The sequence below is a fragment of the Macrotis lagotis genome, chromosome 1 (assembly GCF_037893015.1).
Source record: "Macrotis lagotis isolate mMagLag1 chromosome 1, bilby.v1.9.chrom.fasta, whole genome shotgun sequence".
Lineage (NCBI taxonomy): Eukaryota > Metazoa > Chordata > Mammalia > Peramelemorphia > Peramelidae > Macrotis > Macrotis lagotis.
Genome location: NC_133658.1, coordinates 457,086,590 through 457,101,404, shown reverse-complemented (window position 1 = coordinate 457,101,404; position 14,815 = coordinate 457,086,590). Strand labels below are relative to the sequence as shown.

At 34.3% G+C, this 14,815-nt stretch overlaps 1 protein-coding gene across 1 annotated transcript in view; it reads left to right on the top strand.

The window, feature by feature from the left end:
* DDX46 (DEAD-box helicase 46) overlaps positions 1-14,815 on the top strand; it is a 61,624-nt gene that overhangs the window by 24,724 nt on the left and 22,085 nt on the right. Inside the window, exons 9-13 of the mRNA XM_074213535.1 lie at positions 47-167; positions 725-900; positions 1,830-1,951; positions 4,685-4,763; positions 6,461-6,543. Coding sequence (XP_074069636.1) covers positions 47-167; positions 725-900; positions 1,830-1,951; positions 4,685-4,763; positions 6,461-6,543 — 581 coding nt within the window. The remainder of the gene's footprint in view (positions 1-46; positions 168-724; positions 901-1,829; positions 1,952-4,684; positions 4,764-6,460; positions 6,544-14,815) is intronic.

Here is a 14,815-nt window from a genome sequence, read left to right as displayed (position 1 = left end):
ATAGAAAGCAGTTTACAGTCTTTTAATCTTAGATTATGTTTTGCAGAGGTGAATATATTTCGCTTGGAAATGGAGGGTATTACAGTCAAAGGAAAAGGCTGCCCCAAACCAATAAAAACTTGGGTCCAGTGTGGAATTTCAATGAAGATATTAAATTCCCTGAAAAAGTAAGTAGCTTATTAAGGAGTTTGTATTAGTAAAATCATTATTCTATATTTTCAGATATTTGGTATTTTTTCCTAATAGTATAGTTTTCCTGACTTCAGGCTAAAGAAGGGTGTTATTCTTTTTTTTTTTTATGTTTAGGCTTGATTTATGTAGAAATAGTTTCCCAGATAGCATACATATGTTTGCATGCACTTTGTTATTCTACTTTTACTAAGTCTTCTCTGACTCTTGTGACCCCATATAAGTTGTTTGGGTTTTTTTTTAATGTTTTTGCAAGGCAAATGGGGTTAAGTGGCTTGCCCAAGGCCACACAGGGCCAGGAAATCATTAAGTGTCTGAGGCCAGATTTGAACTCAAGTACTCCTGACTCCAGGGCTGGTGGTCTATCCATTGCACCACCTTAGTGGCCCCCCCCCCCCCCATCTCCATATAAGTTTCTTGATAAAGATAATGGAGTGGTTTGCCATTTCCTTCTCCAATGCATTAAGGCAAACTGAGATTAAATGACTTGGAAGGGTGTTATTCTTAACATTTTATTCTTATTTTTCTTTTCAAGACACGGTTATGAAAAGCCTACACCAATCCAGGCCCAAGCCATACCAGCTATCATGTCTGGACGAGATTTGATTGGCATTGCCAAAACAGGAAGTGGAAAGACAATTGCTTTTCTCTTGCCCATGTTTAGACACATCATGGATCAAAGGGCTTTAGAAGAAGGAGAGGGTCCTATAGGTACAGATTACTTTTCTTAAAAATCTATGTTGTGTTGTGTTGTGTGTTAACCAGATAAGACCTCATAATCTATATATAAGTTCATAAGTGTGACAATAAAAATGTCTTTGTATACATTCCCTGTATCAATTTGGCACTTTGGGGCTGATTTCCCCTTACCAGCAGGTGGAGTGAGAATCTTCCGAGCTCTGGAGTGACATCTCAGAAGTACAAAAACAACCTCGCTCCTGGCACAACTCAGTTTTTAAACTCTGACTCGGCAGGTAGACTCCTTGTGCATCTATCTGTTTATTTATGTTGAGATTTGTTCTTGGCCAGTATCCATGGATCTATAAAGTCAGCACAAAACATAAGAGGGAAAGTTATTTTCCCTTGCATTTTAGCCTTGGAAGCATTTAGTGCCAGAATCTTAATTAGTTCCTCAGAAACAGAATTTTTGGTTGATTTTGTCAGAGATTTCTTCTTTAAACTCCAGAAAGGTTTTAGAAAACTGTATACTTCCTCTCTTGGAAACAGAGAGGAATATGTAGTTCTTCTTTGTATAATCCCTTGAAGGTTGTCTCCTGAAACAGCATTGTGGATTCTGGCATCACAGTGAGTGACTTAATTTTCTTTTGCTATGGTTTGCACTTGAGACATTTACTTTCATTTCAAACAAGACTTTACATAGGTTGACTGAGGAATTTTTCTCCTCATTTATCTTTCAAGTAGCCTGCTACTAAAGCTGCAGTTAAATTTTATTTCATCCTTTATACGAGTCTCTGTTACTGTAAATCTTATTAAATTCAGCTTTTAAAGCTGCATAAAGTAAATCAAAATATTTATTTTAGACCATAAATGAGTTGAACTTTATTGCTAAATTTACTCTTTAAAACAATAATTTCTTTAACATTTTGATGGTTAGACTCGTAACATATTTATCTTTTCAGCTGTCATCATGACTCCAACTAGAGAGCTGGCTTTACAGATTACTAAAGAATGTAAGAAGTTTTCCAAGACATTGGGCCTTAGAGTTGTATGTGTCTATGGAGGGACAGGAATCAGTGAACAGGTATTGTGAAAACATATTAGAAACCTTCTTTTTAGTTTATCTGAAAATATTGAATGATTTCTCTAGCCTTTTCAGACTCTTTTTCTAAAGATGTATAGAACAAAAGTTAAAACTTTTAGGGAAATGGATTAAGGGTAAGAGCATTGCCCTCTCTACCCATCTCACTTAAGGACACAGGAAATTTTTTCAGTACGTAAGGAGACTAGTCACAGATGAGAAGTGACTTCTGGAATATTAACCTCAAACTATATTTTGTATATGATCCTTTTTAGTTTTTGCAAGGCAATGGGGTTAAGTGGCTTGCCCAAGACCACACAGCTAAGTAATTATTAAGTGTCTGAGGCTGGATTTGAACTCAGGACTCCTGAATCCAGGGCCGGTGCTCTATCCACTGAGCCATCTAGCCACCCCTATGATCCTTTTTTAAAAAAAAATTATTGGGGGTTGGCTAGTGGCACCAATGTATACAGTACCAGCCCTGGAATCAGGAATACATGAGTTCAAATCCGGCCTCAGACACTTTATAATTACCTAGTTGTGTGGCCTTGGGCAAGCCACTTAACCCCATTGCCTTGAAAAATCTAAAAAAATAAATGGGGTTAAGTGGCTTGCCCAAGGCCACACAACTAGGTAATTGAGTGTCTGAGGCCAGATTTGATAACCCCATTTCCTTGGGGGGAAAAAAAACCCTAAAAAAATTATATTTTTTCAGTTTTATATATTTTCCCTCCTCCCTCCCCTGACAAAAAGCAATCTAATATAGATTATACATGTTTAATGATGCTAAACATAGATCCTTATTAATCGTGTTGTGAAAGAACAATATAATCTTTTCTTTATTCTAGATTACTTTAGGTTTTTTGCAAGGCAAACAGGGTTAAGTGGCTTGCCCAAGGCCACATAGCTAGGTAATTATTAAGTGTCTGAGGCAGGATTTGAACTCGGGTACTCCTGACTCCAAGGCTGATGCTCTATCCACTGTGCCACCTAGCCACCCCTATTGAAGATGACTTCAAATGTTGCCTCAGATTATTTATGAGTTAGAGCATGCATTTATCATTTGGACATGTCTTTTAGTGGGTTAGAAATGCTTGGATTTAAAATAATTCTAAATTAAAATTCTTTCATGCATGTGTGGAGAGCAGCAGGGAGAAAGAGACATCATATAAGATACTGTTTTCCCATTTTCTGTAGTCAGCTTGGTTAGTAAAAAGTAGGTTAATAATGATACTACATCAAGGATAAATCCTGCTTTATTTAATGCTTCATTGATTGGCTCCTGAAGTTTCATAAGAATGTTAATAATCAAATTAATAATTCCTTGTGACTCTTGTGCTTGACGGTATCCAGGTAGCTTTGACTACATACTTTTTTTAATGTTATTTTCTCTTTTCACTTACATGCAAAGATAGTTTTCAACATTTATCTTTCTGCAGACTTTTGAGTTCCACATTTTCCTATGTTCTTCCCTTCCCTTTCCCTTTCTCCTGATAGCAAGTAATCCGATATAGGATATACATGACCAATCATATTTCTGTATTAGTCATGACAGCATATTTTCTTGCTGATTCTTATGAAAACCTTGTGAAATAGGCAGGACAGATAGGATTAGTAAATACTTGAACTAGAACAGGGTTTACTTTACAGTGCCCTTTCCAGGATACTGTATTGCCTTCTAAAATAGATAGACATAAGATATATAAATGACTTAAATGTTAATTTTAAAATATTTCAAAAAGGCAATAAAAGGATAAAATTAAAAATCTAAAGATTTTCTAGTATAGTCTGCATATGTATATAAATTTCACTTAATGTTTTAACACTTGAACCATTCTTTATTTTTTTTATTAGTTTTCCAATTATATCCAATATATACCTATCATTTTTTTTGTAAGGTTTTGGAATTTAAAAATTTTTCCTCCACCCTTCCTTCCCTCCCTCCATCCCCCATCCCCCCCACAGAAAGCAGTTCAATAAGCTTTGCATTGTTTCCATGCTATCCATTGATTGAGATTGAATGTGTTGAGAGAAATCATATCCTTTAGGAGACAATAAAATAATAAAGATAACAAAACACATTTTTTTTTTAAATTGAAGGTAATAGACTTTGGTACTTGTTTAAACTCCACAGTTCTTTCTCTGAGTATAGGTAGTATTCTCTATCGCAGATACCCCAAAATTGTCCCTGATCATTGCCCTGATGGAATGAGCAAGTCCATTAAGGTTGATCATCACCCCCATGTTGTTGTTATGGTGTACAGTGTTTTGGTTCTGTTCATTTTGCTCAGCATCACTTCATTCAAGTCTTCCCAGGCTCCTCTGAAATCCCATCCCTCTGGGTTTCTAATAGAAAAATAGTTTGAACCACTCTTTAAAAATTCTTTTGACTAGTCATTTAAATTGATATTGCCCTTGTTAAGTTACTTCTGTGTTTTTGAAGACAAGTGGAAAAAGAAATTAATAATAATATAATTCCTAGTTTTCATTACAGCTTTGAGCTTATAGTCACTGGAAAATTTGATTATGATGCTGTGACCCTATTTAAGCTAGATTTGCTTGGTTAAACACCAGAAGCTTTGGGAGCTGCCTGTTAATATTGAGCTATTGTCTTTATAGATTATGTTAAAGAAGACCAAGTGACATGACATTTTCAAATCTGTATGAATAGTGCTTAGTAAAGTGACCAGTGTAAAGTATTAATTAATTTGTAAATGTATTTTCTTTTTTTATTAGATTGCTGAACTGAAAAGAGGTGCTGAAATTATTGTTTGCACACCTGGTCGAATGATTGACATGTTAGCAGCTAATAGTGGTGAGTAAGAGACTTTTTTTCTTATATTTTTTTTCCTTATTTCGGGACTCTATATATTTTGCTTAAATCAAAGTATAGTCAAGAAAAAGTTTTAATGAATAGATTTCTGTAATTCACCTCTTAAAGCTGTAATATCTTGAATTTTATGTTTGATATTTTATTATAGAAAGAACTCCAAAAAAATTAAGACATATTACTTATGATGAAGGTAGTGCAACAATTTTAATTTGAATGCATATAATACCATTAAGTTTACTATTTCTGCAGAAATTTAAGCACTTTATATTTCTCATATCTAATTATCCTTAACATTAAAATATGTTAAATTTTGTTTTAAATTTTTTATTTATAAAAATAATCCCTTGCTCCTTTTGGTAAATTTGAGAATTTTTTTCCCTTATGTAGGAGCTGGTATTAACATATTTGTTGAATCAGTATATTACAGCTTCAAGAAATTTGCTCTTTTGTAAATATCGCATGCTTTTAGACAAATTTTAATGCAATATTGAAGTATTCCAAATCATAACTATTACTAAACTGTTGACATTATTTAACTTCTGTGGAAAAAGGCCCTTCAAGATTTATAGAACTGGGCTTCCAAGACTTTAACCATCAAAGGTAGGTAATTTAACGCTGTTCCCAAATTTTGCCAGACTTCTTGGGCTTTGAATATAACACTGTAAGGTGGGTAGTTTTTAGAAGTCACTTCTTTATTTTAACACTATAAAGGAAATATTTTCAGGAGTTAAAGCAAAATAATTTAAGGACTGCCAGTAGTTACGCTTTTTTTCTTCTAGAATTATATCAGTTACTAAGTAGCTAGGTTTTCTGTGAATTCAGGAAACTGATATCAAAAGATACTAAATAATAATGCCTATAAAGTACAGTATATGAAAAAGTTTGATATTAATGCTTCATTGCTTCAGTCACCTTGATTTTGACTTTTTTCCTTTTGAAATCTTTTTGTTTTTTCCTTTAATTATTCTTGCATTTGCCTTTAAATGCCAGCTGATTTAAAATTAACTTTCTTAGAAGTGCTTATTCTGTGCTCTTGTTTTGTTTATTCAGTTTTCATCAATAATGGATTCTATTGCTCTTATTTAACCGAGTGGCAAAATTTAACTCAATTAAATCCTCATACAGAAAAGTGGCTTATGTGTACTATAATAATGTTTAATGTAAAATGATATTAATAATCCTTCATGCCAATAAATTGTTTCTAAATATATGATCATAATAGATTATTTTGAAGAGAGATTTTTCTGAGACTGGATCAGTTAGCACTGGAAATTTGCCTTCCACACATACGCTGTAATCTCTAATATGTTTTTTCCTAGGTGATGCTGTCAGATAATGGCTGATGTGGCTCGTTGCTTCATCTCAGTCTTAGTTTTATGATGTGTTTTGGAGAGGGCTGTTTTCTGAGTTTTACAGGTTCTTCAGGCCCTATGATGGTATGCAAGAGAAGAGTTTGAAAAAATAAAGGGCCTCAGAAACCCATTGCCAGAATATATTTGCCATTAGATTAAGATAATTAAGATTGAAATCTACTTCACTGTTTTAAAAATATTTACCTGTCCCCCTCTGTTTGAGTTAGTTAGTTTAGTTCCCTTACAGTTTTTTAAAAGTCCTTGGTAGTTAAAAGATGACTTGCAATTGATTTTTGGTTCCTGTTTTTATTTTTCTTCTTCTTATAGGTAGGGTGACAAATCTTCGGAGAGTTACTTATGTAGTTCTTGATGAAGCAGATAGAATGTTTGACATGGGTTTTGAGCCACAGGTAAAAATTGTATTTCTTTAAAAGAATATTTTGTCTCTGTATCAGTCATGTGGAGATCCACTCTTTAGATTGAGTGCTGCTTTGTAACAAAGAAAAAACAATGAAATAAAAACATTTTAGTGACTACATCTGATAAGGTATAGCTTATTTTGCCCTAATAATAGGGTAATATTTTACCGTATCTCAAGGAACTGTGTTTTCATTATCTAATTTCTGGGATCATCATTTACTCAGGGTAGTTTTCCTTTAATGAGCTGTCTATTATGCCATGGACAAAGATAAATCTTTGCATGTTTAACTGAATTCTTATTTCTTAATAAATAGTAATATTGCATTAAATTCATACAAAATGCCCCAATAAAACTTACATAGGGAATTAACAAAATATAATATCAAGATCCTTTCTTCAATAGATAAATATTTTTAAAATGTAGTTCTCAAAGAAGAATCACAAACTTTGTATTATAAAGGATCATTTAAAATTGAATGTCATAGGATTCTGAACTTTCAGTAATTGAGATTAATCATATTGCTGGATTAATTCTATGAGTCACATACCATTATTGAGACTTTAAAACTATACTTCAATCAGTAGAGGAAAGATTTGGGAAAAGTTGGCATTATAAATATTCGGGGATACATTGAATTAGAATAGGCATTTACTTTTTAACTTATGTATATAGGAACTTACAAAAATTGTGTGTTGTATGTGTTTATATAAAATTTATATAGAATTTCATTTATATATTTATATAAATATATAATTTAAATATATAACATAATATATAAGTTTACAGGATTGTAGTATACTATGTAACTGTTTTGTGGGAGTTTAGAAAGACATCAATAAGAATCACATAAGATTAGAAGACATGAGATTCATCAAAGTGGCAATACCTTCAATTTGTTACAGTTACAGTTTACAAAACTTTCATTTACTATATCATCTAATTCTTATCTGACAGGTATATTATGTGAAAGCTACTTTGTGCATTTTAAAAATAGTAACTAATTATTTAGAGATGAAGATATTGAGGCTCAGAGAGTAATTGATTTGGAATACATTGAGCTAGAATAGGAATTTATTTTTTGGATTATGTATGTAATAGCTTAAAATATAAGATTTATCTGGGCTTTTCATCAGTAATATTTCATGGGAACAGGTAGGTAACATACTTCCTCATTTGATTCTGGAATCTTGGTTAGTCATTACACTGATAAGAGTGAATGGTATATGAATGTTTGTGTATAATGTATATCAGAAGTAGGGAGGTAAAAAAATATGGAACTCTAAGGTTTACAAGAAAGATGAATGTTGAAACTTATCTTTGTATATAATTGGAAAAATAAAATAACAAAAAAAGAATGTAATACCATAGCATTCCATCACATTTTAGATACCAACTTGGTTATCTGTTTCCAAATTTATGGGTATCCTTTCCAGATTCCCATTCTCTATCATGTCAAAAATATTTTTATATACATTCTTAGAATTTATTTTGCTTAGAACTAATTCTTCCTTCCAATTCCTCCTTCCACTGTTTCCCTCCTAGTTCCCTGTGGAGTGAAATGCATTTTTTTAAAAATTAATTTTTATTGAAGATATTATTTGAGTTTTACAATTTTCCCCTCAATCTTGCTTCTCTCCCCCCACCCCACCCCCACGGAAAGCACTCTGTCAGTCTTTACTTTGTTTCCATGTTGTGCCTTGATCCAAATTGGGTATGATGAGAGAGAGAAATCATATCCTTAAAGAAGAGAAAAGAAGTCTAAGAGGTAACAAGATCAGACAATAAGATATGTTTTTTCCTAAATTAAAGGGAATAGTCCTTGAACTTTGTTCAAACTGCACAGCTCTTTATCTGGATACAGATGGCACTCTCCTTTACAGACAGCCCAAAATTGCTCCCAATTGTTGCACTGATATAATGACCAAGTCCTTCAAGGTTGACTCAAGCCCCTGCTATCCAGCCCCACCTCCAACCCAGCAGGTCCAGCTCTTGGGCCCTCAGACTCCCTCTTCCAGTTCAGCTGTTAATCTGGTTGGATTAATCGAGCTGATCCTCCCTCTGAGCCCAGACTCACTGGCCCAAATGAATTAGGCCAAAGCTGCTGCCTGAGACAAATCCTTAGGTAGACGTTCTTTCTCCTGGCTTTTCTTTCTGGGTTTTGTGGGTCAGATTTCTTTTAGGAGGTTTGTTTCATGTGATAGATGAAGTAAGAGATCAGGAAACTTTAGAACTGTGCTTGTCTTCTCTCCACCTTCTTGGTCTGAAGTCCTGAAATGCATTTTGTTACTCAGTTTACGTATGTGTTTTCTTCTTTTGAACAGTTGAGGATGGGGTTCAAGTATCAGCTTCACCACCTCCTCTCCTATTTCCACCCTCTACTTTGTTCATATCAGTATTTACTTGATTATGTCTGTTAACTGTCTAATTTTCCTTTCCCTTCAATACTCCCTCCTAGTTGTATTTTTCTTCTTCCCTCTTTTTCCATTCTTTTCTTATCATGAAAATAAAACAGAACCACTCTTTCAGGCCTTTTCTAATTGAACTTTTTCTATGAACCCTGATGATGGTTGGGTTCAGAGAGGGCACATATATCATCTACCAATCTTTCAGTGTAAGCAGTTTGTCCTTGTTTAGTCCTTTATCCTTGTTCATTTCAATGTATTCTTCATTCCAATATCGAGAAAGCTTAAAGTTCCTTTATAGCTCTGGTCTTTTCTTCAAGGATCAGTTTTTTTCCCCCTGTAGCAGTACACTCAGTTTTTCTTGGTAAGTTATTCTTAGCTATAAATATCCTTTGCCTTTTGGAATACCATTTTCTAAGTTTTCCAGTCCTTCATCATATGTGATCCTGACTGTGACTCCTCTTGATGCTTGAATTTTTTTTTTCTTTCTGATTGTGACCAGTAGTTTTTCTTTGACCTGGAGGCCCTGGATTTTGCCTATGATGTTACTGGAGTTTCGTTTTGGGTTGATGACCATGATTCTATTTCTACTTTGCCCTCTGGTTATAAGAGATCTGGACCATTTTCTTTTTTAAGATTTCTTGAAGGGGCAACTAGGTGACGCAGTGGATAGAGCACAGGCCCTGGAGTCGGGAATACCTGATTTCAAATCCGACCTCAGTTACTTAATAATTACCTAACTGTGTGGCCTTGGGTAAACCACTTAACTGCATTTGCCTTGCAAAAACCTTTAAAAAAAAAGATTTCTTGAAGTATGATATTTTGGGTCTGTTTTTGGACTATGGCTTTCAAATTATTCTAATATTTTTCTAAATTATTTATTCTAAATTATTCTAAATTTTAACTCCTTGGTCTGTTTTTCAAGTAATTTCTTTTTGTTTGGAGATAATCTTACATTTTCTCTTACTTTGTTTTTTTGTGTTTTTTTTTTGCAAGGCAGTGGCGTTAAGTGTCTTACCCAAGGCCACATGGCTAGGTAATTATTAAGTGTCTGAGGCTGGATTTGAACGCTGGTACTCCTGACTCCAAGGCCAGTGCTCTATCCACTGTGCCACCTAGCTGCCCCTATACTTTGTTTTAATATTTTTTTGGTTGCTTCATGGAATAATTGGCTTCCTTTTGGTCATTTAGAATTTTTTAAGGAATTGCTTGAGTAAAGTTTTATATCTCTTCTGCAGACTTAATTTTCTTTCCAGTTCTTTCTTCCATAGCTCTTATTTCTTTTCTTTTCTTTTTTTTTTACTGATTTTAAAGATTTTATTTATTTTGAGTTTTACAATTTTTCCCCTGATCTTACTTCCCTTCCCCCACCCCCAAAGGCAATTTGCCAGTCTTTACATTGTTTCCATGTTATACATTGATCCAAATTGAATGAGATGAGAGAGAAATCATATCCTTAAGTAAGAAACATAAAGTATAAGAGATAGCAAGATCAGACAATAAGATATCAGGGGTTTTTTTTCCTAAATTAAAGGTTATAGTCCTTGGTCTTTGTTCAAACTCCACAGTTCTTTCTCTGTTTACAGAGGGTATTCTCCATTGCAGACAGCCCAAAATTGTCCCTGATTGTTGCACTGATAGAATGAGCAAGTCCATCAAGGTTGATCATCATCCCCATGTTGCTGTTAGGGTGTACAGTGTTTTTCTGGTTCTGCTCATCTCACTCAGCATCAGTTCATGTAAATCCCTCCAGGTTTCCCTTGAATTCCCATCCCTCCTGGTTTCTAATAGAACAATAGTGTTCTGTGACATACATATACCACAGTTTGCCAAGTCATTCCCCAGTTGAAGGACATTTAACTTGATTTCCAATTCTTTGCCACCACAAACAGGGCTGCTATGAATATTTTTGTACAAGTGATGTTTTTGCCCTTTTTCATCATCTCTTCATTGCTGGATCAAAGCATATGCACATTTTTGTTACCCTTTGGGTGTAGTTCCAAATTTCTCTCCAGAATGGTTGGATGAGTTCATAGCTCCACCAACAATGTAATAGTTTCCCAGATTTCCCATAACCCTTCCAACAATGATCATTATCCTTTCTGGTCATATTGGCCAATCTGAGAGGTGTGAGGTGGTACCTCATAGAAGCTTTAATTTGCATTTCTGTATTAAGTAATGATTTAGAGCAATTTTTCATATGACTATGGATTGCTTTAATCTCTTCATCTGTAAATTGCCTTTGCAATTTACATTGACCATTTGTCAATTTGGAGAATGGAATAGCTCTTATTTCTTTTCCAATTTTTTCCTTCAAGCACTCTCATTCCATTTGTAAAAGACATTTTAAAATTTTTATTTTTATTTTTATATTTCTGATTCTTCATCTCTCCTAGAGTTTCTATTTTGAGTTTGTGCCCAAGTAGTGTTTCTTTTGTAATCATTCTGTTCTATTGGGTTTGTGTCTGCAACATTTCTTCTATGAAAATAATTCATGGTGGAGTCGGATTTTTCTTTTTTTGTTTGTTTATTTGCTCCTTCTTGCCAACTTGCTTCCTGGCTTTATACTTGTTGTTTAGGAAGTTCTTTGTGATACTTGTGGAAGGAAGATCTAGGCTGACATTGTTGCTGTTTTCTTGAAGATATTGAGTATTGTGTTATTCTAGGATCTCAGGGACTGTCTAGGAATCTGCATACTTTCAGTGCTGCCACTCAATCAGAACTCTGCATGTTCTTCACTTGGGTTTGAGTCTGAGTAATTGTTGCTAAATTCAGTTTCCATCAGCTAGCTGGAAAACTGTCGACTCAGAGCACCATAATTATAGGTTCCTCTCTAGCGGTTTTTGCCCTGGTTTTTACTTGCACTGGGCTAGTTTGCTGGAATTGAAACTCTGCTGCTGAGATCTTAACCACACCATTATTTCTTCTGCTTTCTAAACTTCTCTCTATATAGCTCAGGGCATGCCTATCTGGAAATGATACTGATATATGTGTATATATATGTATATGTCTGTGTGTGTATAGTCTATGCTTCATCATCCTCTTGAATTCTAGTTGGCTATTGGGCAGCCAGGTGGTGCAATGGATAGAGCACTGGCCTTGGAGTCAGAAGGATGGGATTTGGAATCCAGCCTAGACACTTGACACTTTCTAGTTATGAGACCTTGGGCAAGTCACTTAGCTGTGATTGTTTCACATCAGGGCCTTGATATTAGTCTTATTCCTTTTACTTTGTTCTCTTTCTCATATGGATCTAGTATTAGTCTCACTGGGTCAAAGAATATGAACTGTTGAGTGATCATTTGGACAGAGTTCCAAACAGCTTTTTGAAATGACTGTACTGTTTCATAGTTTCACTAGTAATTCATTAATATTCCTGTTTTGCCTTCACCCCTCCAACAATTTGATTCATAGTCACATTGCCTGAGCACATTTCTGATCTTCTAGGGTAACTAACTACTAGGAGCTGGCTTTGTTTCCTCTTCTGTAAACCAGTATCTAAGATCCCATTGGTTTCAGGTTCTATCTGAAACAGTCCTCATTCTGGAGGAATTTACATTCCAAGAGGCTAGGCAACAAGTACATATATAAATTATGTACATAATATTACTCAAAATGAATAAAAGTTTTAGGAGGGAATTTTCTGTCATTTGCAAGGATCAGAAAAAGCTTCACATAGAAAGAAGATGGTGTTTACACTGATTCTCAAATGAAATTAGTTTCCAAGTGGCAGAAGTGAGGTAGAGAAGGTTATGCCAAGGATGGAGGGACATTAAGTCTGAAGGAATGGGGACAGGAGATTGAGTGTTATAATGAATTCAGAATATCAAGTTAGATTGCAGAATAATCTGTAAAAAGGTAAGAATAAAAAAGGGTAGTGAGGAGACTTAGGTTCTTGAAGAGCTTTAGTTTCAAATGAGGTAGTCACATGATCAGATCTGTTCTTAATGAAAATCATTTTGGACACTGAAAGATACATTGGAATAGGGAGGGAGAAGCTTAAGGTGAAAGACCAAATTGGCTATTGTAAAGTAAAATAATAATAGTTTGCAAAGTAAAATCTTAGCTCGTTTTATTATCATTTAATATAGGTGCTATTATTCCCATTTTACAGATGAGGAAACTGAGACAGACCAAGATTAAATGACTCAAGGTCACATAACTAGATAAATTTGTGAAATTTATTAGTCCAGGTTAGGTACAGTGACTACTGTGCCACTCCTTGCTTCAAGAGGACAGAAGATGAAGATTTGAACTAGATTGATTATACAGATGTAAAGAAGGGGACTTCTGCAGAGGTTTTTAGGTAAACAAATAGAATTGTGGTAGAAAAAGGTCTCATTTCTCTAGAAGTCTACAAGTTTAGCTTTGTAGACAAGTACTTAATATTACATTCAATTGAGTGGAAATTTTTAAAAAGTATTTGAGTAGATAAATAATAACAATAACTAAGTAGCATTTATATCAATCTTTAAAGTTTAAAAAAGTACTTTGCAGATGATATTTCATTTAATCCTCATAGTAACCCTGTGAGGTGGGATTTGTTTTATCTTCATTTTGGATATGAGAATGAGGCTATAAAAGGTTGAATGACTTGTCTAGGGTCACATACCTAGTAAGTAACTGAAAAATGTATGAATTTATGTCTTCCCAGTTCCAAACTCAGAGCTCTATCCACTGTGTTCATCTAGCTGCATCCCCTGCATAAATATATACACAATCAGTACAGGCCATTTAACTGCAAAGTAAATGTGTTATTGTCTACAGTAAACATCAGATATTTTGTCTTTACAATAGCTCCCCAGACCTTTACTCAGAGTCTTTTGGCTCTTAATAAAGATATAATTCTGAAAAGTTTAGGACTTGGCTTCCTAGATTCATTAGATTCATCATAGAATTTTAGACCTGGAATGAACCCCAAAGGCCTTGTAATTTAGTACATACCTGAGCAGCCATACTATCGATCACATCCCTAAGTGACTGACGGATGATTGTAATAATAATTACAGTGAGCAAATTAGAAATAGAAAATAAATGAGGTACTTGTTCCAGGGCTGCTAGAGGAGCATACACTAACAGGTGAAGAAACAGTTGACTTTAAGAGAGGGGAAAGACTATCTAAGACTTTTTAGTACAGGATCAGGTATTTTATTATGTATCTCAAAAGCCTCTCATGGCATTTATTATATACCATATCGACTTTAATCAGTAGTAAATTTAATGTTCATTATTCTTTGTTTAAGAAGGCAGAGCATTTACCTATCTCATATCTGGGGGATATCTGAAAGGAGTTCTTTTTAACATCTTAATTGTATATGTTGGTTACTTCTTTTTGGTGATCCACAGCATGCTGTTGCCTTGTCAAAGCTGCTATGATGTTAAGGGAAAAACATTTAAATTTTTTTAGTTTTATTTGTGCCTTTGTTTTTTTATTCCATATTCCTGATTAATGTACTTCCCTTCCTCCTTATTCCCTGAATCTTTTCCTGTAATAAAAAAGCTAAACTGACCCACAAAATAACCATAGTGTATATAATATTTTACTCTTACTGTTTCCTATTCTTTCCCTCAGGTCAGGGAAGAACATCATTTATTCTCTAGGACTAAAATTTGAGTTTAGCTTTTCTTTAAAATTATTGTATTCATTTATTGTATACTATTAAAAAGTATGAGATTGGGGCAGCGAGGTGGCATAGTGGATAAAGCACTGGCCCTGGAGTCAGGAGTACTTGGGTTCAAATCTGGTCTCAGACACCTTAATAATTACCTAGCTGTGTGGCCTTGGGCAAACCACTTAACCCTGTTTGCCTTTCAAAAAAACCAAAAAAACCAAAAACCTAAAAAAAAAAGTGTGAGATT